The 22915-nt window shown below is 39.8% G+C and overlaps 1 protein-coding gene across 1 annotated transcript in view; it reads left to right on the forward strand.

Moving 5' to 3' along the window:
• The window catches only part of dis3l2 (DIS3 like 3'-5' exoribonuclease 2), a 36501-nt gene extending 14374 nt beyond the window's left edge, over positions 1-22127 (forward strand). The window contains exons 6-21 of the mRNA XM_061732996.1: positions 493-658; positions 1459-1523; positions 2414-2643; positions 3933-4106; positions 4217-4296; positions 6562-6674; positions 6791-6898; positions 8639-8872; positions 11312-11391; positions 11512-11695; positions 12621-12707; positions 14290-14437; positions 15303-15433; positions 16155-16259; positions 18214-18318; positions 21226-22127. Of these exons, the coding sequence (XP_061588980.1) occupies positions 493-658; positions 1459-1523; positions 2414-2643; positions 3933-4106; positions 4217-4296; positions 6562-6674; positions 6791-6898; positions 8639-8872; positions 11312-11391; positions 11512-11695; positions 12621-12707; positions 14290-14437; positions 15303-15433; positions 16155-16259; positions 18214-18318; positions 21226-21327 (2112 nt within the window). The 3' untranslated portion in view covers positions 21328-22127. The remainder of the gene's footprint in view (positions 1-492; positions 659-1458; positions 1524-2413; positions 2644-3932; positions 4107-4216; positions 4297-6561; positions 6675-6790; positions 6899-8638; positions 8873-11311; positions 11392-11511; positions 11696-12620; positions 12708-14289; positions 14438-15302; positions 15434-16154; positions 16260-18213; positions 18319-21225) is intronic.
• Positions 22128-22915: the final 788 nt, after the last annotated feature.

Below are 22915 nucleotides of genomic sequence, written 5' to 3' on the forward strand. Positions count from 1 at the left end.
AGCCAGCATAAAACAAAACACACATAACAGTGTATTTTATTTTTTTTTATTTTTTTTTTGCATATTTACGATAGATTTACTGCATAATTACGACAGAGAATTAAGGCCAAACTAAGACAAGAATAAAAATTGGAAATTACGAGAATAAAGTCGTAAAATTACGAGAATAAAGTCGTAAAATTACGAGAATAAAGTCGTAATATTTAATTTAATATATAATATATATAATATATTTAATATATAATATATATCATATATATTTTAATATATCATGTATATTTATTTTATTAATATATTTTATTAAAAAAAAAATATATATGTATATATATATATATATATATATATATATATATATATATATATATATATATATATATATATATATATATATATATATATATATTATTATTATAACAGTGTATTTGAGGTAATTCCAGAGAATGAGCCTCTGCTCGTGAGAGTACCAGAGTGTGACTGATGGTTTGTCTGCAGGTTGTGAAGTCTGATACTGATTGTGAAGGTGCCAGCGAGTCGGACACCCAGGCTGAGCTAAGAGCTCAGAAAAAGTCCCAGCGGCCCGACGTCATGGCGGAGAAGCGGCGTGGAGACCTGAGTGAACTCATCAGCAAATGTCAGAAGACCTCCCTCTCCGACCCGGGTACTGTGAACATCATAGAACTGCAACTTAGAAAGCACAGAATGAATGAAGCTTTTGAAACTCTGAGCAGATTAACAGTTCACAGAGACAGAAACGGTCCAAAAGGTTGTTGGGTAAATGTTTCATTTCATTTCATTTTTATTCTTTATTTCATTCATTAAAAGAAAAACAAAACAGTTCAATATAATTACAACAGATCTCTTTCCTTGAATGAAAGGGAACAGAAAGAAGACGAAGCTTATTTTATCTGTCCCTTTTTCCTAAGAAATCAAATTTCAATTAATGTAATAATAAAAAAACAAATTTCAAATTATCCAATTAAAATAGCTGTCGTCAAACACAGATAGTCGTATTCTTTTTTTGATTCAAAGAAAAAAAAATGACAATGATGCCAAAAAGAGAGAGAAAAAAGAAAACCCACCTAACTTAACAATTATCATGATATTTCTTCATAAAACTGGCTTTTATTATTCTTTTGAATGTAATGTTTGATTTGCATTATTTGGCTTCTGTATCCAGATTGTTCCATAAACTGATACCTTTTACAGAAACACAACGTTCCATTAATTTTGTCCTGAATTTAGTTTTTTTAAAGATCTCTGTTCCTTTTAAGTTATATTTATTTTCTCTTTTTTCAAAATTTTTCTGTATATTTATTGGCAATATTTTCTTATGAGCTTTCCACATAATTTGCAGAATTCTGTGGCCCACTAATTCAAGAAATGTCAACAGTTTTAACTGAAGGAATAATGAATTTGAAGGATGTAAATGTTAATGTTGACACTGTCTGGTGGCATTAGGGGAACGTCTGGAAGGTTGCTCAACATCCCAGAGCAGCGAGGGAATTCTCCAGAAGACCGCTAAAGTGAGATCTTCATCTTTCTTTGCACAGTTTTTTCTTCACATGACCAAAAGGTTGCTTAAAGCTCGATGTTTATTTTTGTGTAATTCAAGAACGGACATTTTCTCTGCAAAGGGAATGTAAATCTTTTTTGAATCCAACCAAGTGATGACGGGATCCCAAGATCATGTGTACGGAAGAGTATTAGGGCCAGGCAGGAGAAAAATAAAAATGATATTATAGAGGAGGAAGATTTTTTTTTTTTTCATTATGCACTTCAAGAAAAAAGTGGAAATGTTGAGATTAATGTTGAAGTACAGTTTTGATAAAAAAAAGTCGAAATGTTGAGAAAAAAGTCGAAATGCCGAGAATAATGTTGAAGTACAATTTTGAGAAAAAAGTCAAAATGTTCAGGAAAAAAGTCAAAATTTCGTGAATAAAGTTGAAATGTTGAGAAAAGGGCGACATTTCGAGAATAAAGTACAAACAAACAAGGTATAATATTGTAGAGGAGGAAGATTTTTTTTTTCATTATGCAATTCGAGAAAAAAGTCGAAATGTCGAGGAAAAAGTCGAAATGTCGAGATAAATGTTGAAGTAGAATTTTGAGAAAAAAGTCAAAATTTCATGAATAATGTTGAAATGTTGAGTAAAAAGGCGAAATTTCGACTTTATTCATGAAATTTCGACTTTATTCTTGAAATTGTATTTCAAAATGAATCTCGACATTTCAACTTTTTTCTCAAAGTGCACAATAAAAAAAATCTTCCCCTCTCAAATATTTTTTCTCCTGCATGGCCCTAATACTCTTCCGTACATGTGGTCTGCTTCATTTCACGTGTTCTTAAGAATTTGTGGCATTTCTGGTGAGGATTCCAGCGGTCCTAACCCTCCGTTACCGGTTCCCTCCCCAGGTCGTCTACATCGTGGAGAGGAAACACTCCCGAGCCGTGACGGGCTTCCTGAAGTTCTTACAGGACAAGCCCTTCGCCATGTTCTCCCCCGTGGACCACCGGGTTCCCCGGGTGAACGTTCCCCTGCGTGACTGCCCCGCAGACTTCTGCTCCCGGCCCGGGGACTTCCTCAGCACCCTGTTCATCTGCAGGATCACAGACTGGCCGGCCGACAGCAACTACGCCGAAGGGTCAGTGTGCATTTTGTAATAAACGTCCAAAATGTAATAACTTTTTCATTTCATTTTGTAATAAAGCCGCATTTTGCAATAAACTGCCCCATTTTGTAATAAATTTTGTTATTGCATTTTGAGAAGATTATTACAAAATGCACTTGCAACTTTTTTATTTTCTAGGAAATGTAATAACATGGTGCATTATGTAATAATACCTATTATTATTGTTGTTTGTTTATCAATTAATTTATACAGGAGTGGCTTTTGTTGTTTTTTATGCAATTTCCCTTAGAGCTATGTAGCCCAATACATCTATGTATAATACTCCAAATATGACTTTAGTTGCCTATTTGAAGTTTGGAATTATATAGGCCAATAACAAACAAATAAACTATGTTTTAGAATTGTTGTTACATTTTCTAGAGAATAAAATTTGCAAGTGCATTTTGTAATAATCTTCTCAAAATGTAATAACTTATTACATACTGCGGCAAAATCTATTACAAAATGCGTTGGGGTAGTTTATTACAAAATGCGGCAGTTTATTACAAAATGAAACGAAAAAGTTATTACATTTTGGACGTTTATTACAAAATGCACCCTTGTTACAAAATGTGGCTCAACAGGGCTGCTTACTTTTAGATTTAGATTTATTTATTTGCACATTTTTGAAAGAATAAAAAAAAAAAAAAACAATATAAAAGAAAATGTGCTGGAGAGGTCAGAAACCTGAGAGGCTTATCGAGTGTCCTCCCCTCTATGATTCACTTCAGACAGTAAAACAAGAAATACTGAATATTGGATTTTATACAGAAGTATTGTTGGAAGTGGAGTGGTAGTGATGGGCTTAAATACAGAATGTTGTAAATAAAAATAGAGATTTGCATTTTATTGATGTCAAAAATATTCATAATCTTGAGTTTAGACAAAAGGGGAACAGATGGGGCCTGGAAATCTGACCTTGTGACTGTTCTAACAAATCTTTTTTGAAGTAAATAAAGTTTGTGGAGATATGTGTGACGGCTGCCGCCCAGACAACATTACAATACAGAGATACGGATAAACAAGACTGGAATACAGAGTTATCAGGCAGGATCTATTGAGAACAAGGCTGATTTTCTTAATGATTCCTATCGACTTCGACACCTTTCTGACCACAGAGTCATATGATCTTTCCAACAATATTTTTCGTCAACAATTATGAGTATAAAATGAAATTAGTTTTTTTTTTATATTAAGAGATAATTTCCTCAGTTGGAACTAGTTTGAAATGGCTGAAAGACTGTCCCGATTGTTTTCCGCAGCCGCCTTGAGAAGAGTCTGGGCCAGGCTGGAGAAATCGAGCCGGAGACTGAGGGAATCCTGACCGAGTACGACATCGATTGTTCCGACTTCCAAGACGACGTCTTGGACTGCCTTCCCAGGAACCTCCCCTGGACTATCCCGCCAGAAGAGATGAACAAGAGGAGAGACCTTCGGTGAGACTCGGGACCCTTCTTTGTGGGAACATGCAGCATCCCGTTTGAATATTGCACCTCTGTCATTTCTGTTCAGTGGTTTTTCACACCGTGCTGTTTATGACGTTTAGGAAGGAGTGCATCTTCACCATCGACCCGGCGACTGCCAGGGATCTGGACGACGCCCTGTCCTGTAAACCACTAGCAGATGGTAAGCTGGTCCCTCAAAGATGCTGCTCACGGTTACAAACACGGGTTGAATCAGGGGTCGGCAACCCAAAATGTTGAAAGAGCCGTATTGGACCAAAAACACAAAAAACAAATATGTCTGGAGCCGCAAAAAATGAAAAGTCTTGTATAAGCCTTAAAATGCAACACATGCTGCAATATATTTGTATATTAGCTATATTAGCTATTTTTCATTATGCACATCGAGAAAAAAGTCGAAAAGTCGAAATGTTGAGAAAAAAGTCGAAATTTCGAGTAAAAAGTCGAAATGTCGAGATTAATGTTGAAGTACAATCTCAAGAAAAAAGTCGAAATGTAGAGAAAAAAGTCGAAATGTCGAGATTAAAAAGGAAAAAGGGAAAAAAGGAAAAAAGAAGAAAAAAAAAGGTCAAACATTTTTGAAAAAGCTCCAGGGAGCCACTAGAGTGGTGCTAAAGAGCCGCGGGTTGCCGACCCCCGGGTTAAATGGAAGTACAAACTGATCGCTAACCGTTTGCCATATATTAGTGAGGCTGACCTTTAATTCTCTGTCAAAATAAGTTTAATTTGCACTCAAGTGCCACGGCTTTCACTATGTTTTAAATTTGATCATATTCTACTTTGCTCTAAACTAAAATATGTACATTATTCTAGCTTAACATACCGTATTTTCACGACCATTCGGCGCGCCGTGTGGAAAGGCGCACCCTCAGTTTTGTGTGTCACTCTGACCTGGACACACTGGGTTCATGAACGGAGTTTGAGTGGTCAGATGTTTGCAGGCAAGGAAAGTTTATTTGTAGAGGACAATTCAACACAAGGTCATTCAAAGTGCTTTACATCAACATTAAAAGCGGAAAGACACAATTAAACAGTAAATAACAAATAAAATTATAAGAAAAGAGGTCAAATAGTAAAAAGCACAAGTTGTTAAAAGTAAGGGCAGTAGATCCAGCAGGTACATCTCATTCTTACAATGGCAAGAATTACGTTTCTATACGGTTAAAACATAGAAAGACCGGGTCAAATACAGTACTACTAAAGTAATCTGTGCCGATTCGTGTGGTGAATCAAATCAATTTGACAATTCTACGTCACAATGCCTGCATTCAGGACTTATCCATACCTTCACGCGGTTTTAAAAAATGTATTTAAAAAAGTATTTAATTTAAGAGTACGCTTAAATAACAAATAAAATGAAATAAAACGATGAGAAAAGAGGTAAAATAATAAAAAGCACAAATTGTTAAAAGTAAGGGCAGTAGAGTCCAGCAGGTAAGTATTTAATTTAAGAGTAGCTTCAGTAAACAGTCATGTTTTTAGGCCTGATTTATTTTTTTATTTTTTATTTGCATTTTTTTGAAAATAAAAGGACAACAACAGAATAAAATAAACAACAAAACACACACACGAAAAAAAAAAAAAAAATCTATCAAACAAAATTAAAAACATTATACATTAGGGGTGTGCAAACAAGGGTACCTCACGATTCGATTCGATTTCGATTATTGGAGCTTCGATTCTTCCATTCTTCGATTATAACGATTGTCGATTTGATTTGATTATTGGTGCCACGATTCTTCGATTATTGTGATTCTTAATGCTTCTTTCCATACAAGATTGATTTTGTCTTCATCTGTGGCTACATTTGTAAATAAATAGCCAATCAATTAACTCAGTTCCTCTAACAACACTCATTAAGTAAATAACAAGGTTTTTTCAAAGACACAAAATAATTTATTTTATGACTATGTAAACATTTGCTCTTTGACTTACTTAACTTTGACCAGAGAAAGCTGCACTTGCATGAGAGCGCCCTCTATTGGCGGAAAACACTGAAAACCCTGGATTTAATTAATAGTTAAAGAGTTCATTAACTCAAGTAAACAAGATACAGTATGTACTTCCATCAAATTTATTTAGTGTAAACATATCTGCCATATTTCAAGTGAACAATAAGAAATGTGCATTCTTGAAAATGATATTCAGCAGCTTATTCAGTCTGGAATCTGGATAGGATAACTTAAAAAAAAAGATTTTTTTTTTTTTTAATTAATCGATTCCAAATCGTCACGTGACGCATCGCGATGCATCGACACATCGATGAATTGCACCCACCTCTATTATACATACTGTATATATCATTTTGTCAATACATATAAGATTTTGTTCAGAGGCCTGATTTAAAGAAGACTTGATGGATTAACAACAACCAAACTCTGGTTGCAGTCATGAAAGTGTTAACTCTGACGGCGTGTTCTGAACGCAGGCAACTTTGAGGTGGGCGTGCACATCGCTGACGTGAGTTACTTTGTGGAGGAGGACAACGCTCTGGACGGGGTGGCCCGCCAACGAGCCACCAGCGTGTACCTGGTTCAGAAGGTGAGCTCTCTTCCAGATTGGAACTCTAATGTTCCTGCATATCTTTTAGTTTCTCTGTCAACAAACCCTTCATGTGTTGAGTGGTGTCTCTCCGTCTGTGCCCTGCCCCCCCCCAGATGGTTCCCATGCTGCCCAGGCTGCTGTGTGAGGAGCTGTGCAGCCTGAACCCTCTCACCGACAGACTCACCTTCTCTGTCATGTGGAAGATCACTCCTGAGGGGAAGGTAGGACCCCTCTAAGTTCACTCTGACGGGGATTGTTGTTCAGATGAAGTTTCCTGTAGATCCCTCTTTTTTCTTTTTTTTTTTTTTTTTGATATGTCATTGGCCACAGTTACATGATGTTTTTTAATTCGGAATTATTTTCTGGACTATAAGCCGCAACTGCATATAAACCGCATCCGCTCTATTTTTAAAAAATAATAAAAAAAAGATATACAAGCCGCACCTGCATACAAGCCACATCCGCTATATTTAACCCATATTTATGTTGTTAGATTAGATATTTACTACATGTACAGAACAATTTTGAACTGTCAATGATATACCGTATTTTCCGCACTATAAGGTGCACCTTCAATGAATGACGTATTTTAAAACTTTTTCCATATATAAGGCGCACCACATTATAAGGCGCTACAGTAGAGCTGGGGTTAGTTCTGCATCCATTAGACCAAGGGTCTCAACCCGCGGCTCTGGAGCTGCATCCGGCTCTTTCATCCTTATAATGCGCCTCAATATTTATATATCCATATCTAAGGTGCACCGAGATTATAGGCTTTTAGGTGCGCCTTATAATGCGGAAAATATGGAACATGTTTGTACCTACCGTATTTTCTGGACTATAAGCCGCTACTTTCTTCATAGGTTTTCAACCGTGCAGCTTATACAAAGGTGCAGCTATTCTTCCACCGCTACTCTTCCACCGCTCAGGGCGCTCTAACCGGAATTAGAATCAAAACTAAGACAAAATAAATGCAAAGAAGAATATGCTACTTCTTCTTTAGCAGATAGAAGTAGGTGGAAGCAGATTTCAAATAGATAAATAAATACCAGTTATTTTCTCTTGGTTCTGTCCCGTTTTAATCAGCAAAGTTGCTGCCGTGTTAAAGGACACTGTTAGGAAAGATCTATTTAGGTACAAACATGTACATCATTTACAGTTCAAAATCCTTCTGTACATGTAGTAAATATCTAATCTAACAACAGAAATATCTGCGGCTAAATATCTTTTTTTTTTTTTTTAAATAGAGCGGATGCGGCTTGTATACAGGTGCGGCTTGTATGTCTTTTTTTTATTATTTTTTAAAAAATAGGGCGGATGCGGCTTATATACAGGTGCGGCTTATAGTCCAGAAAATATGGTAAATAGATTCTTTCCTAACAGTGTCTTTTAACACGGCAGCAACTTTGCTGATTAAAACGGGACAGAACCAAGAGAAAATAACCGGTATTTATTTATCTGTTTGAAATCTGCTTCTACCTACTAGTGGAGCGGCTAAGAGTGGATTTTAGGCAGAATCGTGCATTTGGTGATACAAGCATGAAAATTGGCATGAGCAGTCTTCATGGGTCACTTGACAAGAAAATTGTCCGGGCCACTTGAAATTTCAAGTTGGCGGCCATTTTTCAAGATGGCCGCCCCCTTGGTCGATTAATTAAGTGATGTAATTGTTTGGTTGGTGATAGAAAGTGTTTTTTTTAAATTGCGTAATTTGTCTTTTGTTTTTTTATTATTACATTAATTGAAATTTGATTTCTTAGGAAAAAGGGACGGATAAAATAGGCTTCTTTCTATTCCCTTTCATTCAAGGAAAGAGATTTGTTGCAATTATATTGAACTGTTTTGTTTTTCTTATATAACATATTTATGAACTTATATTACAATGTTATTTCTGAATATATATTCCCACTGTGATTTGAACCAAGTATTAACTAATAGTTTTAATCGTGTCCGTGTGTCAGATCCTGAGCGAGTGGTTCGGCCGCTCGGTCATCCGCTCCTGCGTGAAGCTGAGTTACGACCACGCCCAGAGCATGATCGACCAACCACAGCGGTTATTCTCCGCCGAGGAGCTGCCGCCCGTGGACCCCGAGCACCCGATCGACGAGATCCACCGAGCCGTACTCGACCTCCACTCCATCGCCAAAAACCTGCGGGCTCAGCGCTTCTCCGGAGGAGCCCTCAGGCTGGACCAGGTCGGTACCGGCACCTGTGACCAGTACAAGCGAGTGATTATGTACATTCACTAAGTGAATATTATGAAAGTAAAATATATATTTCTCGCTAGAAATGTAATCAAAACACATTTTTATGCAGAAACTAACTCAAATTAAAGCTGCAAGCAGCGATGAAAGGGCCCTCGCACCCCTGTGCACATTCAGGCTGCAGTGGAAGCTTGTATGACTTCCATGTAGATTCTTCAGAACTGGACATTTAGCAGATGAAATCACCCACGACTAGGGCTGAAACGATTCCTCGAATAATTAGAGTAATTCGATTACAAAAAATGATCGAGGAATTTTCTCTGCCTCGAGGAATCGTTTAATTTATTTATTTATTTTTTTTCGTTTAATTTCACCAGCTCAAAGCCTCATATTACGCCCGGACCACATTTAATGCGACACAACGCGCTGACGCTGCGGCATACATCCATGCGCTGCGCACGTTAAAGGGGGGAGAAAGAGGCGGCGGGTATGTTTGGTTTTAGTAACATGCCATGCTCAGGCAGTCTGCAATGGCCCAGACGGGAGACTAATGTAGTTCAGTGCTTAACTTTTATTTTTAATCCACGCTATATTCTTCTGGTCCGTTCTCCTACGTTCCCCCTCAAAGCCAAAATTATTGTTCCGCGTTAAATCGACGCAGAGCCTACGCCGCTCTCCGGCGAGGGCGGAGAGCGCCGGTCCGGCTGGCGTTGCCACGGCTACGCCGTAGCATACGGCGTAGGGTACGCAGCGACGCGCACCATTCTGCGTTGTTGTAACGCGGAACCATAAATCAGCCTTTACCCGGTATTTAAACCTCTGTTCCCGCTACAGTTTTAACTAAAAGAAAAGGCAGAAAATGTCATAAAAATAAAAACGTAATAAAGCTAACTGGCTAGTTTTCATTTAATTTTATCTCTGTAGTCATTCATGGATAAAACAAGCAGCACTGGTGCCTAATGTGCTCCAATACAGCAGGTCTCATAATTTTATTTTGAACATTGCCAAAACTTAAAACTTAACTACAACTTAAAATTTGCTTGACACAAATGAAAGTTCAATTGAAACACGTGGGAAAACACCTAACATTTTAAGTTATGTGTGATATCAGGTGTAATGGCATTTTTAGGTTAGAAATAAGAACATTTCTTGGTAAGATCCTTAGTTTTTTGAGTGAAGGCAGTGAATTTGGTCAAGTGGTGTAAGTTCAGGGTTTTTAAATGCACAGCCATGAACCTACTGTATTATATAATTTAGTCTTTAGTCAATTAACATCTAACATCTTATGTATATTTATAATTGCTCTTTAACTAAACAAATATATGTTTTATCCAATTACTCGATTAATCGATGGAATTTTCAGTAGAATACTCGATTACTAAAATATTCGATAGCTGCAGCCCTACCCACGACTCTATATCAAACCATTCAAAAGTTATGGAAGAAAGTAGGAATTATCAAATATGACCAATCAGATGAAGTGTGGTGCGCTTTTTGGCGCCTAACGTCGCCACAGTAACGCTTTTGATTGGGAAAAGTAATGCGCGTCGTCGCAGGATGGAGACGCACATTTTGATGTATAACACACCTGGGTGCACGTTACAGTTCGGGCGAAGAAGCACGTTTAATTCAAAATGGCCGACTTCCTGTTCGGTTTCGGCCATGGCACCAATAGACTTTTCTTTAAGTTGTGACATGATACAGGTGTGTACCGATTTTCGTGCATGTACGTCAAACCGTATTGTGGGGCTTGAGGCACAAAGTTTTCTAGGGGGCGCTGTTGAGCCATTAGGCCACGCCCATTAATGCAAACCATTAAATATCACATTTATCACCAGACCTGGCTTGGTGCAAAATTTGGTGACTTTTGGGGCACGTTTAGGGGGAAAAAAGGCCCTCATTTCGTCTGAAGAAAGAAAGAAAAATTCCTACAGATACAACACTGTAAGTGCTCGGGCCCTAAATATTGATTTTATTCACAAAAAAATGAGAAATGTCCGCCATGTTATTTTGTTTGATTCAGTCTGCAAATGATGACGTAAAACATTCTGGGAAATTTTCTCAGGCCCTCGGTCAGCGAGTCAGCATCTGAAATCCCTCGCTGTGAAGGGCTAGATTCATACACACTAGCCCTCGTTATGTCCACTAGCCCTCGTTATGTCCACTAGCCCTCGTTATGTCCACTAGCCCTCGTTATGTCCACTAGCCCTACATGCAGAGAGGAATTGGGACACCACTACCCTCAAGGGAACGCGCAAAATTTAGGGGTAGTGCTGAAAAGTAGGACTAGGGGGGGATTGGGACTGGCCCTAAGTCAGCCTTCATGGGTTATACAGTTCCCAGATTAATGGAAGGAATCTAAGGGTTTTTATATAGACCTACTTCTTATTGTATTTTATTTTTTGCACATAACAATTTTTGTTTTCTCAGATTAAACTTTCTTTCAGCCTGGACAAGGAGACGATGATGCCTCAAGGCTGCTACATTTACCAGTACAAAGACAGTAACAAGTGCGTAGCCTCACCCTCTCTGCTTTTATTCACCTGACAGATTTACACAACTTTAATAACACGAGCTGTTGAATTTCTCTAGACTGCTTAAAAACCTCCCGTTCTTAAACTGTTCCTCAGATTGGTGGAGGAGTTCATGCTGCTGGCTAACATTGCCACGGCGCACCATATTTATCGCAAATTCCCCAAGTTGGCGATGCTGCGATGCCACCCTCCCCCCAAGGCCAAGCTGGTGGAGAAGCTGCAGGAGCTGTGCAGCCAGCTGGGCATCCACGTGGACCTGTCGTCTGCTGGGGCCCTGCATGTCAGTAGCTATGGTGACGGGTGTGAATTGACTGTGTGAAAGCGCTGAGATGTTCTTCAACAGTCTGAACGCTCCATCACACAGATATGTACGGAAGAGTATTAGGGCCATGCAGGAGAAAAAATATTTGAAAGGGGAAGATTTTTTTTTTTATTGTGCACTTCGAGAAAAAAGTCGAAATTTTGAGAAAAAAGTGGAAATGTCATGAATAAAGTTCAAATTTCGAATATAAAGTTGAAATACATTTCAACTTTATTTTCGAAAATTGTACTTCAACATTATTCTCGACATTTCGACTTTTTTTTCGTCATTTCGACTTTTTTCTCAAGATTGTACTTCAACATTAATCTCGACATTCTGACTTTTTTCTCAAAATTTTTACTTTTTTCTCGACATTTCGACTTTTTTCTCGACATTTCGGCTTTTTTCTCGAAGTGCATATATTTTTTTTTTTTTTTTTTTTTTACATTTTTTATTTTTATTTTTAAAGTCGAAATGTCGAGAAAAAAGTCTAAATGTTGAGAATTAATGTTGAAATACAATTTCGAGAAAAAAGTCGAAATGTTGTGAATAAAGTCGAAATTTCGAGAATAAAGTTGAAATACATTTCAAATTGTATATACAAATTGCATATACAAATACAATTTTTGGAGAAAAAAAGTCAAAATGTTGAGATTAATGTTGAAATACAATTTCAAGAATAAAGTAGAAATTTCATGAATAAAGTCGAAATTTCACCTTTTTTCTCAATATTTCAACGTTATTCACGAAATTTTGACTTTTTTCTCGGAGTGCATAATGGAAAAAATAATCTTCCTCTAAAATAGGATTTTTATTTTTCTCCTGCCTGGCCCTAATACTCTTCTGTAGATATGTGTCTTCCTCTGAGACTAAAATCTCCTTTCCTCACATCTCCTACCAACAGAAGAGTCTGAACACGGTGCTTGGTGATGATGAGTACACCAGCGCTCGGAGAGAGGTCCTGACCCACATGTGCTCCAGACCCATGCAGGTCAGAACTCTGGCTTTTACATTTCTTTACGGCTGCTACTAACGTTTATTTTCTTGTCAATTAATCTGTCGATTATTTTTTTTTTTTTAGATTCATTTTATGGTGATTTTTAAAAATAAATAAATATATATATATGTATATGTAACAATTCGTACGGTGAATTAAACCAATTTGACAATTCTACGTCACAATGGCTGCATTCAGGACTTATCCATAACTTTGCGCGGTTTTCAAAAATCATGAGTATTTAATTAAAGAGTACGCTTAAATAACAAATAAAATAAATAAAATGATAAAAAAAGAGGTAAAATAATAAAAAGCACAAGTTGTTAAAAAGTAAGGGCAGTAGAGTACAGCAGGTAAGTATTTAATTTAGGAGTAGGTTTCAGTAAACAGTAATGTTTTTAGGCCTGATTTAAAGGAGCTGATGGTTTGAGCAGACCTCAGGTCTACAGGAAGTTTGTTAGAGGAAGAAGTTTAATTCGATGAATGTCCACCACTTGTACTGGCCGTTGTCCGGGTGTCGGGTGTTGATGTGATGCCTGATGTGACCAGCAGAGGGCAGCACCTCGTCACATGACTCCGCTGTGCGTTGGGAGGCCCGAGATGAACAAGAGCAGCTACAGGCCAGCTTTTCTGGAAGCTGTTCGTTCGTACATTAAAGTTTGAGCACCAGCTCATCGTGGATTAAAACTAGGGTTTCCAACCGTCCTTTGAAAAACAGAATGGTCCCGTATCTATAAACTAAAGTACGCGTCCCGTATGGAGCTGAAAAGGGACACACTTTGTCCCGTATTACTGTAAGAGTCAGAAAATAGTCATAAAATGCCAATGGAAAATGGCATTGAGCTGTTGAGTTCATAAGTTATTTTGTTCTGTTTTACTCCAACTGTAGCTACAGTCATGGCCTTTGAGGCACAAATATGTTTACAAGTTTTCTACACACTTTCTGTTTGCACTAAAAATGTGCACTATTACAGAATGGATGTTCTGCTTTCTTTCTATTGTTTTATATTAATTTATACAATTTTAAGTTAAGCAGGACAGGTTTCTGTTTAAGAAAGATACTTATTTTATTCAGTTCATTTTATTATTTTGTATTAAAGTGAATTACTGGATAATAATTTGTTTTCCATGTGTTCATGGCATTCAAAAATATGCATCTAATTCAATTCAGGTTTGAGTCAAATAGTTAAAAAAATTGTTTCACTCACAAGAAAAGGGGGTAAAAAAATTCACCACACCAGGAAGGGTGAAGGTAATCGGGTTGGCTGGCCCTGCAGATGAGGGGTCCCTTATTTATTTTTCAGGGAGTTGGCAACCCTGATTAAAACCAAGTGTAATCCTTTAAAACTCAAACAACACATTATGTACACGCGGTATGCAACTCATCGACGCACTCGACGCACGCCACGTAATCAATGGCGTTGCAACTCTACATTTCATACATGTTTTGACTTATTTCCAACATGAGCTCTCACTGCCGTGTTCTGATGGAACATTTAAACTAATAAAGGATGAATGAAGGGATGGATAAATGCTTGTTCAGGTTTAACACAGGAGATTCTCATGTGTTTCCCAGATGGCCTTGTACTTCTGTTCCGGTGCAGTGAAGGAGGAACAGTTTTTTAAGCACTACGCGCTCAACGTTCCTCTCTACACGCACTTCACCTCGCCCATCAGGCGCTACGCTGACATCATCGTGCACCGGCTGTTGGCGTCTTCACTGAGTATGTATATTTTCTTTAAAGATCACATAATACAGTAATCCCTCGTTTTTCGCGGGGGTTACGTTCCAAAAAGAAACGTGATAGGTGGTAACCTTTTATTATTTATTTTTTTACAATTATTATACAAGGCTTCATACGGAATAGTATTAGGGCCAGGCAGGAGAAAAATAAAAATAATATTTTAGAGAAGGAATATTTTTTTTTCATTATGCACTTCGGGAAAAAAGTCGAAATGTCGAGAAAAAAGTCGAAATGCCGAGAATAATGTTGAAGTACAATTTTGAGAAAAAAGTAAAATCAGCCTTCTGATACTATAACAAACAAACAAGGTTCAGAATACAAGAATTGGCTTTACGATATTGATTTGAAACACATATCACACAAATGCAGTTGCATAACTTCAGAAACTTAACGTTCCACTCCAAGTACAGGATGTTAGTTAGTTAGTTAGTTAGTTAGTTAGTTAGTTAGTTAGTTAGTTAGTTAGTTACGGCTGCTGCTACAGAGCTGTCAGTCACTCTGCTTAATGGATTTGATGGAAAGGAGACATTTCAACTTTACTCACGAAATTGTATTTCAACTTTATTCACAAAATTTCAACTTTATTCTTGAAATTGTATTTAAACATTAATCTCAACATTTCAACTTTTTTCTCGACATTTCAACTAGTGCAAAATAAAAAAAAAATCTTCCCCTCTCAAATATTTTTTCTCCTGCATGGCCCTAATACTCTTCTGTAGCTTCATATCGCAGAGATCAGTGCCATTGTGTCTGCATTTTCTCCTCCCACGTTGAAGGAACGTGTGTGTGAAGGATGGACTGTTTGGGTTCATGCTGACATTCCTGTGTGTGTGTTTGCTCTCAGACTGCGGGCCTCATCTAGGGCTGTCCACGGAGGAGATAAGGAAACAGGCGTCTCATTGTAATGACAAGAAGACAGCGTCCAAGAGAGCCCATGAACTCAGCACCGACCTCTTCTTTGGGGTGTTTGTGAAGGTGGGGATCTCCTTTACAGCAAACCATGAAGTTAGATACAGATGTACCGCATTGGCCCCAATATAAGACCACCCTGATTATGAGACGACCCCCCTCTTTTTCAAGACTCCAGTTTGAAAAAAGACTTTTTGAACACCAAATTCAATTTTTATACAGAAAATAATTACAGTACATCTGAAACAAATGATTATAACAACATATTGGAGACAAAAAGCATGTTATTTTCATTCAAATCATCATCTTGAAGTTTGCATCATAACTTCTCCTCAGCTGCCGGTTAACCTGCCGATCTTCCACCCACTTTTCTCCTGATTGTCGCTACGTTTCTCCATTTTCTGTTATCTCTTCTCCTATTTTCTTCTCTTTTCTTTCTTACCGCTATTTTTCTTCTTCGTGATAGGGGTTGGCTTTGGCCTTTAAAGATATCTGGCACCATCTAGCGTTGTGGATGAGTATAATGTCTAGACCCCGAATGTAAGACCGCCCCCACTTTTTCAGTCTTATTTCAATGCAAAAAAACACCCTCTTATATTCGGGCAAATACGGTACTTCAAATTAAATATATGTGTTGCTCTTTTACGCCTTGTTGCTGTCAGGCCCTCATGGTTAGACGAAGTTAAAGAGTTGATTGATTTAATGACTTGAAGTGCAAAGTGTGCCATGTTTATTCCTAAAAAATGTGTCTCTCCAAGCCGTTGCTAAGTACCGGTCTGCTCCACAGGAGTGTGGCCCGCTGGAGTCGGTCGCCATGGTGATGGGGGTGCTGGACCAGTCCTTCGATGTGCTGGTTCACCAGTACGGGGTGCAGAAGCGCATCTACTGCAAGGTCAGATCTAAACGCTCCTCTGAAACATGTTTAGTTTTCAAAAGTATTCACACCTCCTATTTGGTTTATCTGGAATCTGAAACAAGTTTAGTGATTGATTGTTACGGACCTGCAGGTAGTTGTCCTCATTGATCAAAATGAGATTCAAATTCTAAAAAGTAAGCTTCAACAAGCAAAAGAAAAGCACTACATGATTGAATACCTGGTAGTGTTGAAGTGCTAAAATCTCATCTGATCATGGCTCTGGTCATTAATCAAATCATATTTAAAATATTTAAAAGAATGGCAGTGCAAGAGGCAAGGCAAGTTTATTGTATAGCACGATTCAACACAAGGTAATCCAAAGTGCTTTACATCAACATTAAAAGCAGCAAGACACAATTAAACAGTAAATAACAAATAAAATGAGATGAAATGATAAGAAAAGAGGTCAAATAGAAGAAGCACAAGTTGTTAAACAGTAAAGGCAGTAGAGTCCAGCAGGTAAGTATTTAATTTAAGAGTACGCTTCAGTAAAAATGTTTTTATCCTGATTTAAAGGATCTACAGTTGCAGCAGACCTCAGGTCTACAGGAAGTTTGTTCCACCGGTGAGGAGCAGAATAACTGAACGCTGCTGAACCTTGCTTGGTTCTGGTTCTGGAACCACAACAAACCAGATCCAGATGAAGCTCAGGGGTCTGGGAGCTTCATAGGAACTAACAGATCCAGATGAAGCTCAGGGGTCTGGGAGCTTCATAGGAACTAACAGATCCAGATGAACCTCAGGGGTCTGGGAGCTTCATAGGAACTAACAGATCCAGCATGGATTTCTGTCCAAGACCATTCAGGTCTTTGTAGACCAGCAGTAGGATTGTAAACTCTATCCTTGGACTCACTGGAAGCCAGTGGAGTGATTTCATGACCTCCAGACTGCTCCACATGTATTTTGAGCTGCAGAGGACGGCCAGCCCACCAGAACTCTCCGTCCAGAGCAGCAAGGAGACTGAGCAGAATCCCCAATGAGCTGCAGAGCTCTGCAGACCAGTCTGGCCATGTGACCACTGAGATTGGGGGAAGGTGGAGCAGTCTGGAGGTTTCTAGCAACATTTCGTTTGTTGGCGCCAGACATTAGTTTCATTTCAGACTCTTTTGTCACTTTTCCCCTGTTACCTACTCAGCTCTACTCATTTCGGCTCGACTCAACTTGGCCAAGTTTCTTTTCCATAACAATTCAGCATCTGGATCAGAAGTAGGAGGTTGGAGCGAAGCTGCTGCTGCTTGTGTTCGAAATCAAGTTAAAAAACAAGAGTGAGAGAAGCTTCAAGCGGCGACGCTTTTTAATGGTTTTTAGTTTGTCTCTGCGCTGCTGAAAAGTCAGCTGGAGTCGTGAGCAGCTATGAAGAGAGAGAGCTCCTGGTAGATCTGGTCGTTCCTTATCTCCCGTCTAGATCCCTTTTTAATTCTCTCCTCAGCACCAGGTTTATGAACATCTGACCCTCAGAGTTGGATCATGAAACAGACTTTTGCTGCCGTTGCTGGTTGAATAAAATGAACCAGAATCCGTCAGAGTCTCTTTCTCTGATTTCCTCCTCCTGACTCAGACGTCTGACTCCAACCCCCCGACCAATCAGTGGCCTGTAGTGTGATGATGTCAGATACAGCCGACTCAGCAGCTTAGAACCTCGGCAGAATAGTTACAGAAAATTATCTACTCGGCACGTTAGACCCCTGGTGGAAAAGAACCAAACTGAGTGGAGTCGAGTCGGGCTGAGTAGGTACTAGTGGAAAAGCGCCATTTGTTTCCGATGTAATTGTGACTGGAAACAGTCATTTATCCTATAAAGCCTGAAAAACTCTTTGAGAAGGACTGAAGGAGATGGTGGGAGGAGTGGGAGGAGTGGTGGCGTGGCGGTGCAGGTGAAGCGAGTCTGGGATTGTTCTGACTCTCTCCAACGTTCTGTGTCCCCCTGTAGTCCGTGGACGGCCTGCTGTCCTTCCAGCACCGGAAGGTGGGGATGAGGTCGGAGATCACCCTGGTCTGGGCCCCGGAGGACCTCGAGGACCCCCCGGTGGAGCAGGTGAGGACCTCAGACTGTCCCCTTCACAGTACAAGCACCTCAGACCGTCCCGTCGGGGGTGTCCTCTGTACCCCGTCCGCCATCCACCCCCTGCCGTGTTTCCACGGAGGACGCCTCGCCGTCGGGCTGTCCCGTCTGTCTCGTCCGTCTCGTCCGTGTCCCATCTGTCTGTATGTCCGTCCGTGTCCCATCTGTGTCCTGTCTGTGCCATCTGCCGTTTCCGTCTCCGTCCCCGCCCCGCCCCGTCCCGTCTCAATTCAATTCAATTGTATTTATGTAGCGTCTATTACAACAAAAGTTGTCTCTAAGATCTTTCCAGAGACCCAGAACATGAACCCCCGAGCAATTATTACATAAACAATGGCAGGTAAAAACTCCTCTAGTGGGAGAAACAGCTTAAGCCAAACAGTGGCAAGAAAAACTCCCCTTTAGGAGGAAGAAACCTGGACCAGGACCTGGATCATAAGGAGAAACCTGGACCAGGACCTGGATCATAAGGGGGGACCTCCTGCTGGAGGCCAGACTGGGGGGTCGGGCACGTCAACAGCACACAGCAGGCAGGTGGAAGCAGCAGTGGGATGATCAGAGGGGGGACTGCAGGTCAGCATGCAGCTCCTGAAGCTCCGGCCTGCAAACTACACAAAAGAGGCAAAAAAGTGGCCAGCACAAAAAACTACAGGAACGATGGACAGAAATGATGGCTATGAGATAGTTAAAATAAATAAAAATGGTAATGGAGAAGAGAGGAAGGAAAGAGGAGAAGAGAAGAAGGGTGAGAGGCACCGCCCAGCGGATCATGTCGGTGCCCCCCTGCAGCATAGGCCTATAGCAGCATATCTACCACCAAGCTATATTTGAGACTAACTATTATAGTCTTGTTCTATAGCTGCAACTATGACTACTGACTCTAACACACTAGAGTTTACACTAACTAGAGGTTTATTAAACACTAACTAGAGGTTTACTAACACTAACTAGAGGTTTACTAACACTAACTAGAGGTTTACTAACACTAACTAGAGGTTTACCTAACACTAACTAGAAGTTTACTAAACAGAAATGTTTTAAGTTTAGTTTTAAAGGTGGAGGTGGTGTCAGCCTCCTTAACCCAGATTGGAAGTTGGTTCCATAGTAATGGTGCCTGATAGCAGAACGCCCGCCCTCCAAATCTACATTTAGATACTCTAGGAACTACGAGTAAACCTGCACTCTGAGAGCGGAGAGCTCTGCCAGGAACATAAGGCACTATCAGGTCTTGCAAATAATGCAGAGCTAAGCCGTTTTGGGCTTTATACGCAAATAATAAAATTATGAATTGGATTCTGAATTTTACGGGTAGCCAATGGAGCGACGCTAACACTGGAGAGACGTGGTCTCTCCTGCTAATTCCTGTCAGTACTCGTGCTGCTGCATTTTGGATCAGCTGGAGCCTATTCAGCAAATTACTTGGACATCCTGCTAACAACACATTACAGTAATCTAGTCTAGAAGATACAAACGCATGAATTAGTTTTTCTGCATCACTCTGCGAGAGGATTTTCCTAATCTTTGCAATATTACGGAAATGGAAAAACGCTATTTTACAAACCTGATTAACATATGGTTTAAACGACAAATCCTGATGGAAAACAACACCAAGGTTTCTCACAGTTGCACTGGAAGCCATCGCAACACCATCTAATCCCTTCCTAAGATGCTCTGGACCAAGAATGATAACCTCTGTTTTATCTGAATTTAGAAGCAAGAAATGTCTGGACATCCAGTCCTTGATGTCCCTAAGACATGCCTGAAGTTTAACTAACGGTTCTGTTTCATCCGGCTTCATAGACAAATAGAGCTGCGTATCATCAGCATAACAATGAAAGTGTATGCCGTGATTCTGGATTATACTTCCCAAGGGCTGCATGTATAAACTGAACAAGACTGGCCCTAGCACTGAACCTGCGGAACACCATAACAGACCCTTGACTGTTCTGAAGAAACCTCATGTACATGAACAAACTGGAACCTGTCAGATAGATATGATTTAAACCAACGTAGAGCTGTCCCTTTAATCCCAACAACATGCTCTAACCTGTGCAGTAAAATGCCATGATCTATAGTGTCAAAAGCAGCACTGAGGTCCGGTAGAACCAGTATGGAAACTAATCCCTTATCTGAGGTCCAGTAGAACCAGTATGGACACTAATCCCTTATCTGAGGTCCAGTAGAACCAGTATGGACACTAATCCCTTATCTGAGGTCCAGTAGAACCAGTATGGACACTAATCCCTTATCTGAGGCCATAAGAAGGTCATTCGTAACTCGAACAAGTGCTGTCTCTGTGCTATGATGCATTCTGAACCCTGACTGAAAGACTTCAAACTGATCATTTCTATACAAATAGTCACATAACTGGCTTGAAACTGCCTTTTCCAGAATTTTAGATACAAATGGAAGGTTGGAAATTGGTCTATAATTAGCTAAGGTGTCTGGGCCAAGAGAAGGTTTTTTAAGTAAAGGTTTGATTACTGCCACTTTGAAAACCTGTGGTACATGTCTTAAGTTTATGGATGAGTTGACTTGGCTCTATTGATAACTGGAAGTCAGCTCAGGGAGGTCTATAGGATCAAAACAGTCTAGAGTCAAGTCAGAGCCTAGGGAAGTCGCTAAAGCTGAAGAAACGACCACAACCGGCTGGTTGATTTCTTCTCTAATTCTCGTGATTTTACCGTTAAAGAAGCTCATAAAGTCTTCACTACTGAGAGCTGCAAGTCCCAGTTTCCGTCCCCTCTCCGTCCCCACCATGTCCCCTCTCCGTCCCCACCATGTCCCCTCTCCGTCCCCACCATGTCCCCTCTCCGTCCCCGCCCCGGTCTCTGTCCCGTCTGAACAAGCGTGAGCAGACGTCTCCGTCTCTGTCCGCAGGTCATCTCCATCTTCTCCCTGGTGGACGTGCAGCTGAAGGCGGACGCTGCTCCTCTGAAGTACAAGGCCGTGCTCAAGAGGCCCGAGGACGTCCCCTCCTAGAGGACGTCCCCTCCTAGAGGACGTCCCCTCCTAGAGCACGCACACGTGCACAGAAACGGACGTTTGGAGTTGCACTTTTTCTTTTCTTTTTATTGTTACTTTTCAGAAATGAAACCCGACTTGACAGGCAGCCCGAGGGCGGGCAGCGGAGCCGCCGCGGCTCTAGCCGCCGCGCTAGCCGCTGCACAGGCGCAGAGATTCCAGTGAATGTAGACCTTTCCGTTTACACTTTGCCCCAACACACGTTACATGACAGGGTTTCATACACACTTCCTCTCATTTCTGAAACATGTCCAGGTTTACAGACGGCCCCCGCCAACCGCTGACGGTGTCCCGTCTGTGCAGGTTGCTGCTTTCTTTCAGAAATATGTAGTGTACCGCGTCACGGCTGCCCCTGCAGCGTCCTGCGTACTGACAGCTTGAGTAGTGCAATATTTCTGTGATTGGGTAGGGAGTTCTGGCTCAGGTGTAAAGGTGAAGAACCGAGGCAGCAATGGCTTTGATTTTGCTGTTGATTTATTGACCCAATGAGGTCCGTTTTGATGTGATATAATTGTTCCACACAGTCTGTGCGTGAAAACTGATTTTTAAACTTTCTTTTTAGCTTAGTATAGGTTATATATATATATATAGATGACCGGCTTCCTCAGATTGGACTGAGGAGGCGGCCACGTTTCTGTTTTATTCGCTCCAAAAACTCAAAATCTTACCAGGAATATTTGTCTTATTTCTAGTTAAAATGTCTATCTCATTACACTTAAAACAAGAGTCATTACCAGAAAAATTACTTATTTGACAATTTTCACCTGTTTTCAAGTAAATTTTCACTTGAAATAAGTAGAAAATCTGCCAGTGGGACAAGATTTATCTTGTTCCACTGGCAGATTTTTCTACTTATTTCAAGTGAAAATTTAATTGAAACAGGTGAAAATTGTCAAATAACGAGTTATTTTTCCAGTGATGAGTCTTGTTTTAAGTGTAATGAGATTTTCTTTGACTTTAACTAGAAATAAGACAAATATTCTTGTTAAGATTTAGAGTTTTAGCAGTGTTGCTTTTACGATGCGTGAGGGGCCCTGGTTCCTGTCAGGGGAAACTCTTTCCACTCTCAACAAGTAGTAGCACCAGGACACCAGCGCCCCCCTTCCTCACATCTATTTCTTCCTTCTTCTGAGCTCATAAGCTGAAGTGAACGATGTTCAAGAAGCAAGAAATCCCGCTGCTTTCTACTTTTACTAAGCATATACATTAACACACTGCAAAAACTCAAAATCTTAACACGAATATTTGTCTTATTTCTTGTTAAAATGTCTCATTTTAGTAAAAAAAAAATCTCATTACACTTAAAACAAGAGTCATCACTGGATAAATAACTTATTTGACAATTTTCACCTGTTTCAAGTAAATTTTCACTTAAAATAAGTAGAAAAATCTGACAGTGGAACAAGATTTTTTTGCTTGTAATGAGAAGATAAATCTTGTTCCACTGGCCGATTTTTCTACTTATTTCAAATGAAAATTTACTTGAAACAGGTGAAAATTGTCAAATAACCAGTTATTTTTCTGGTAATGACTCTTGTTTTAAGTG

Source organism: Cololabis saira, chromosome 10 (assembly GCF_033807715.1).
Source record: "Cololabis saira isolate AMF1-May2022 chromosome 10, fColSai1.1, whole genome shotgun sequence".
Taxonomy (NCBI): Eukaryota; Metazoa; Chordata; class Actinopteri; order Beloniformes; family Belonidae; genus Cololabis; species Cololabis saira.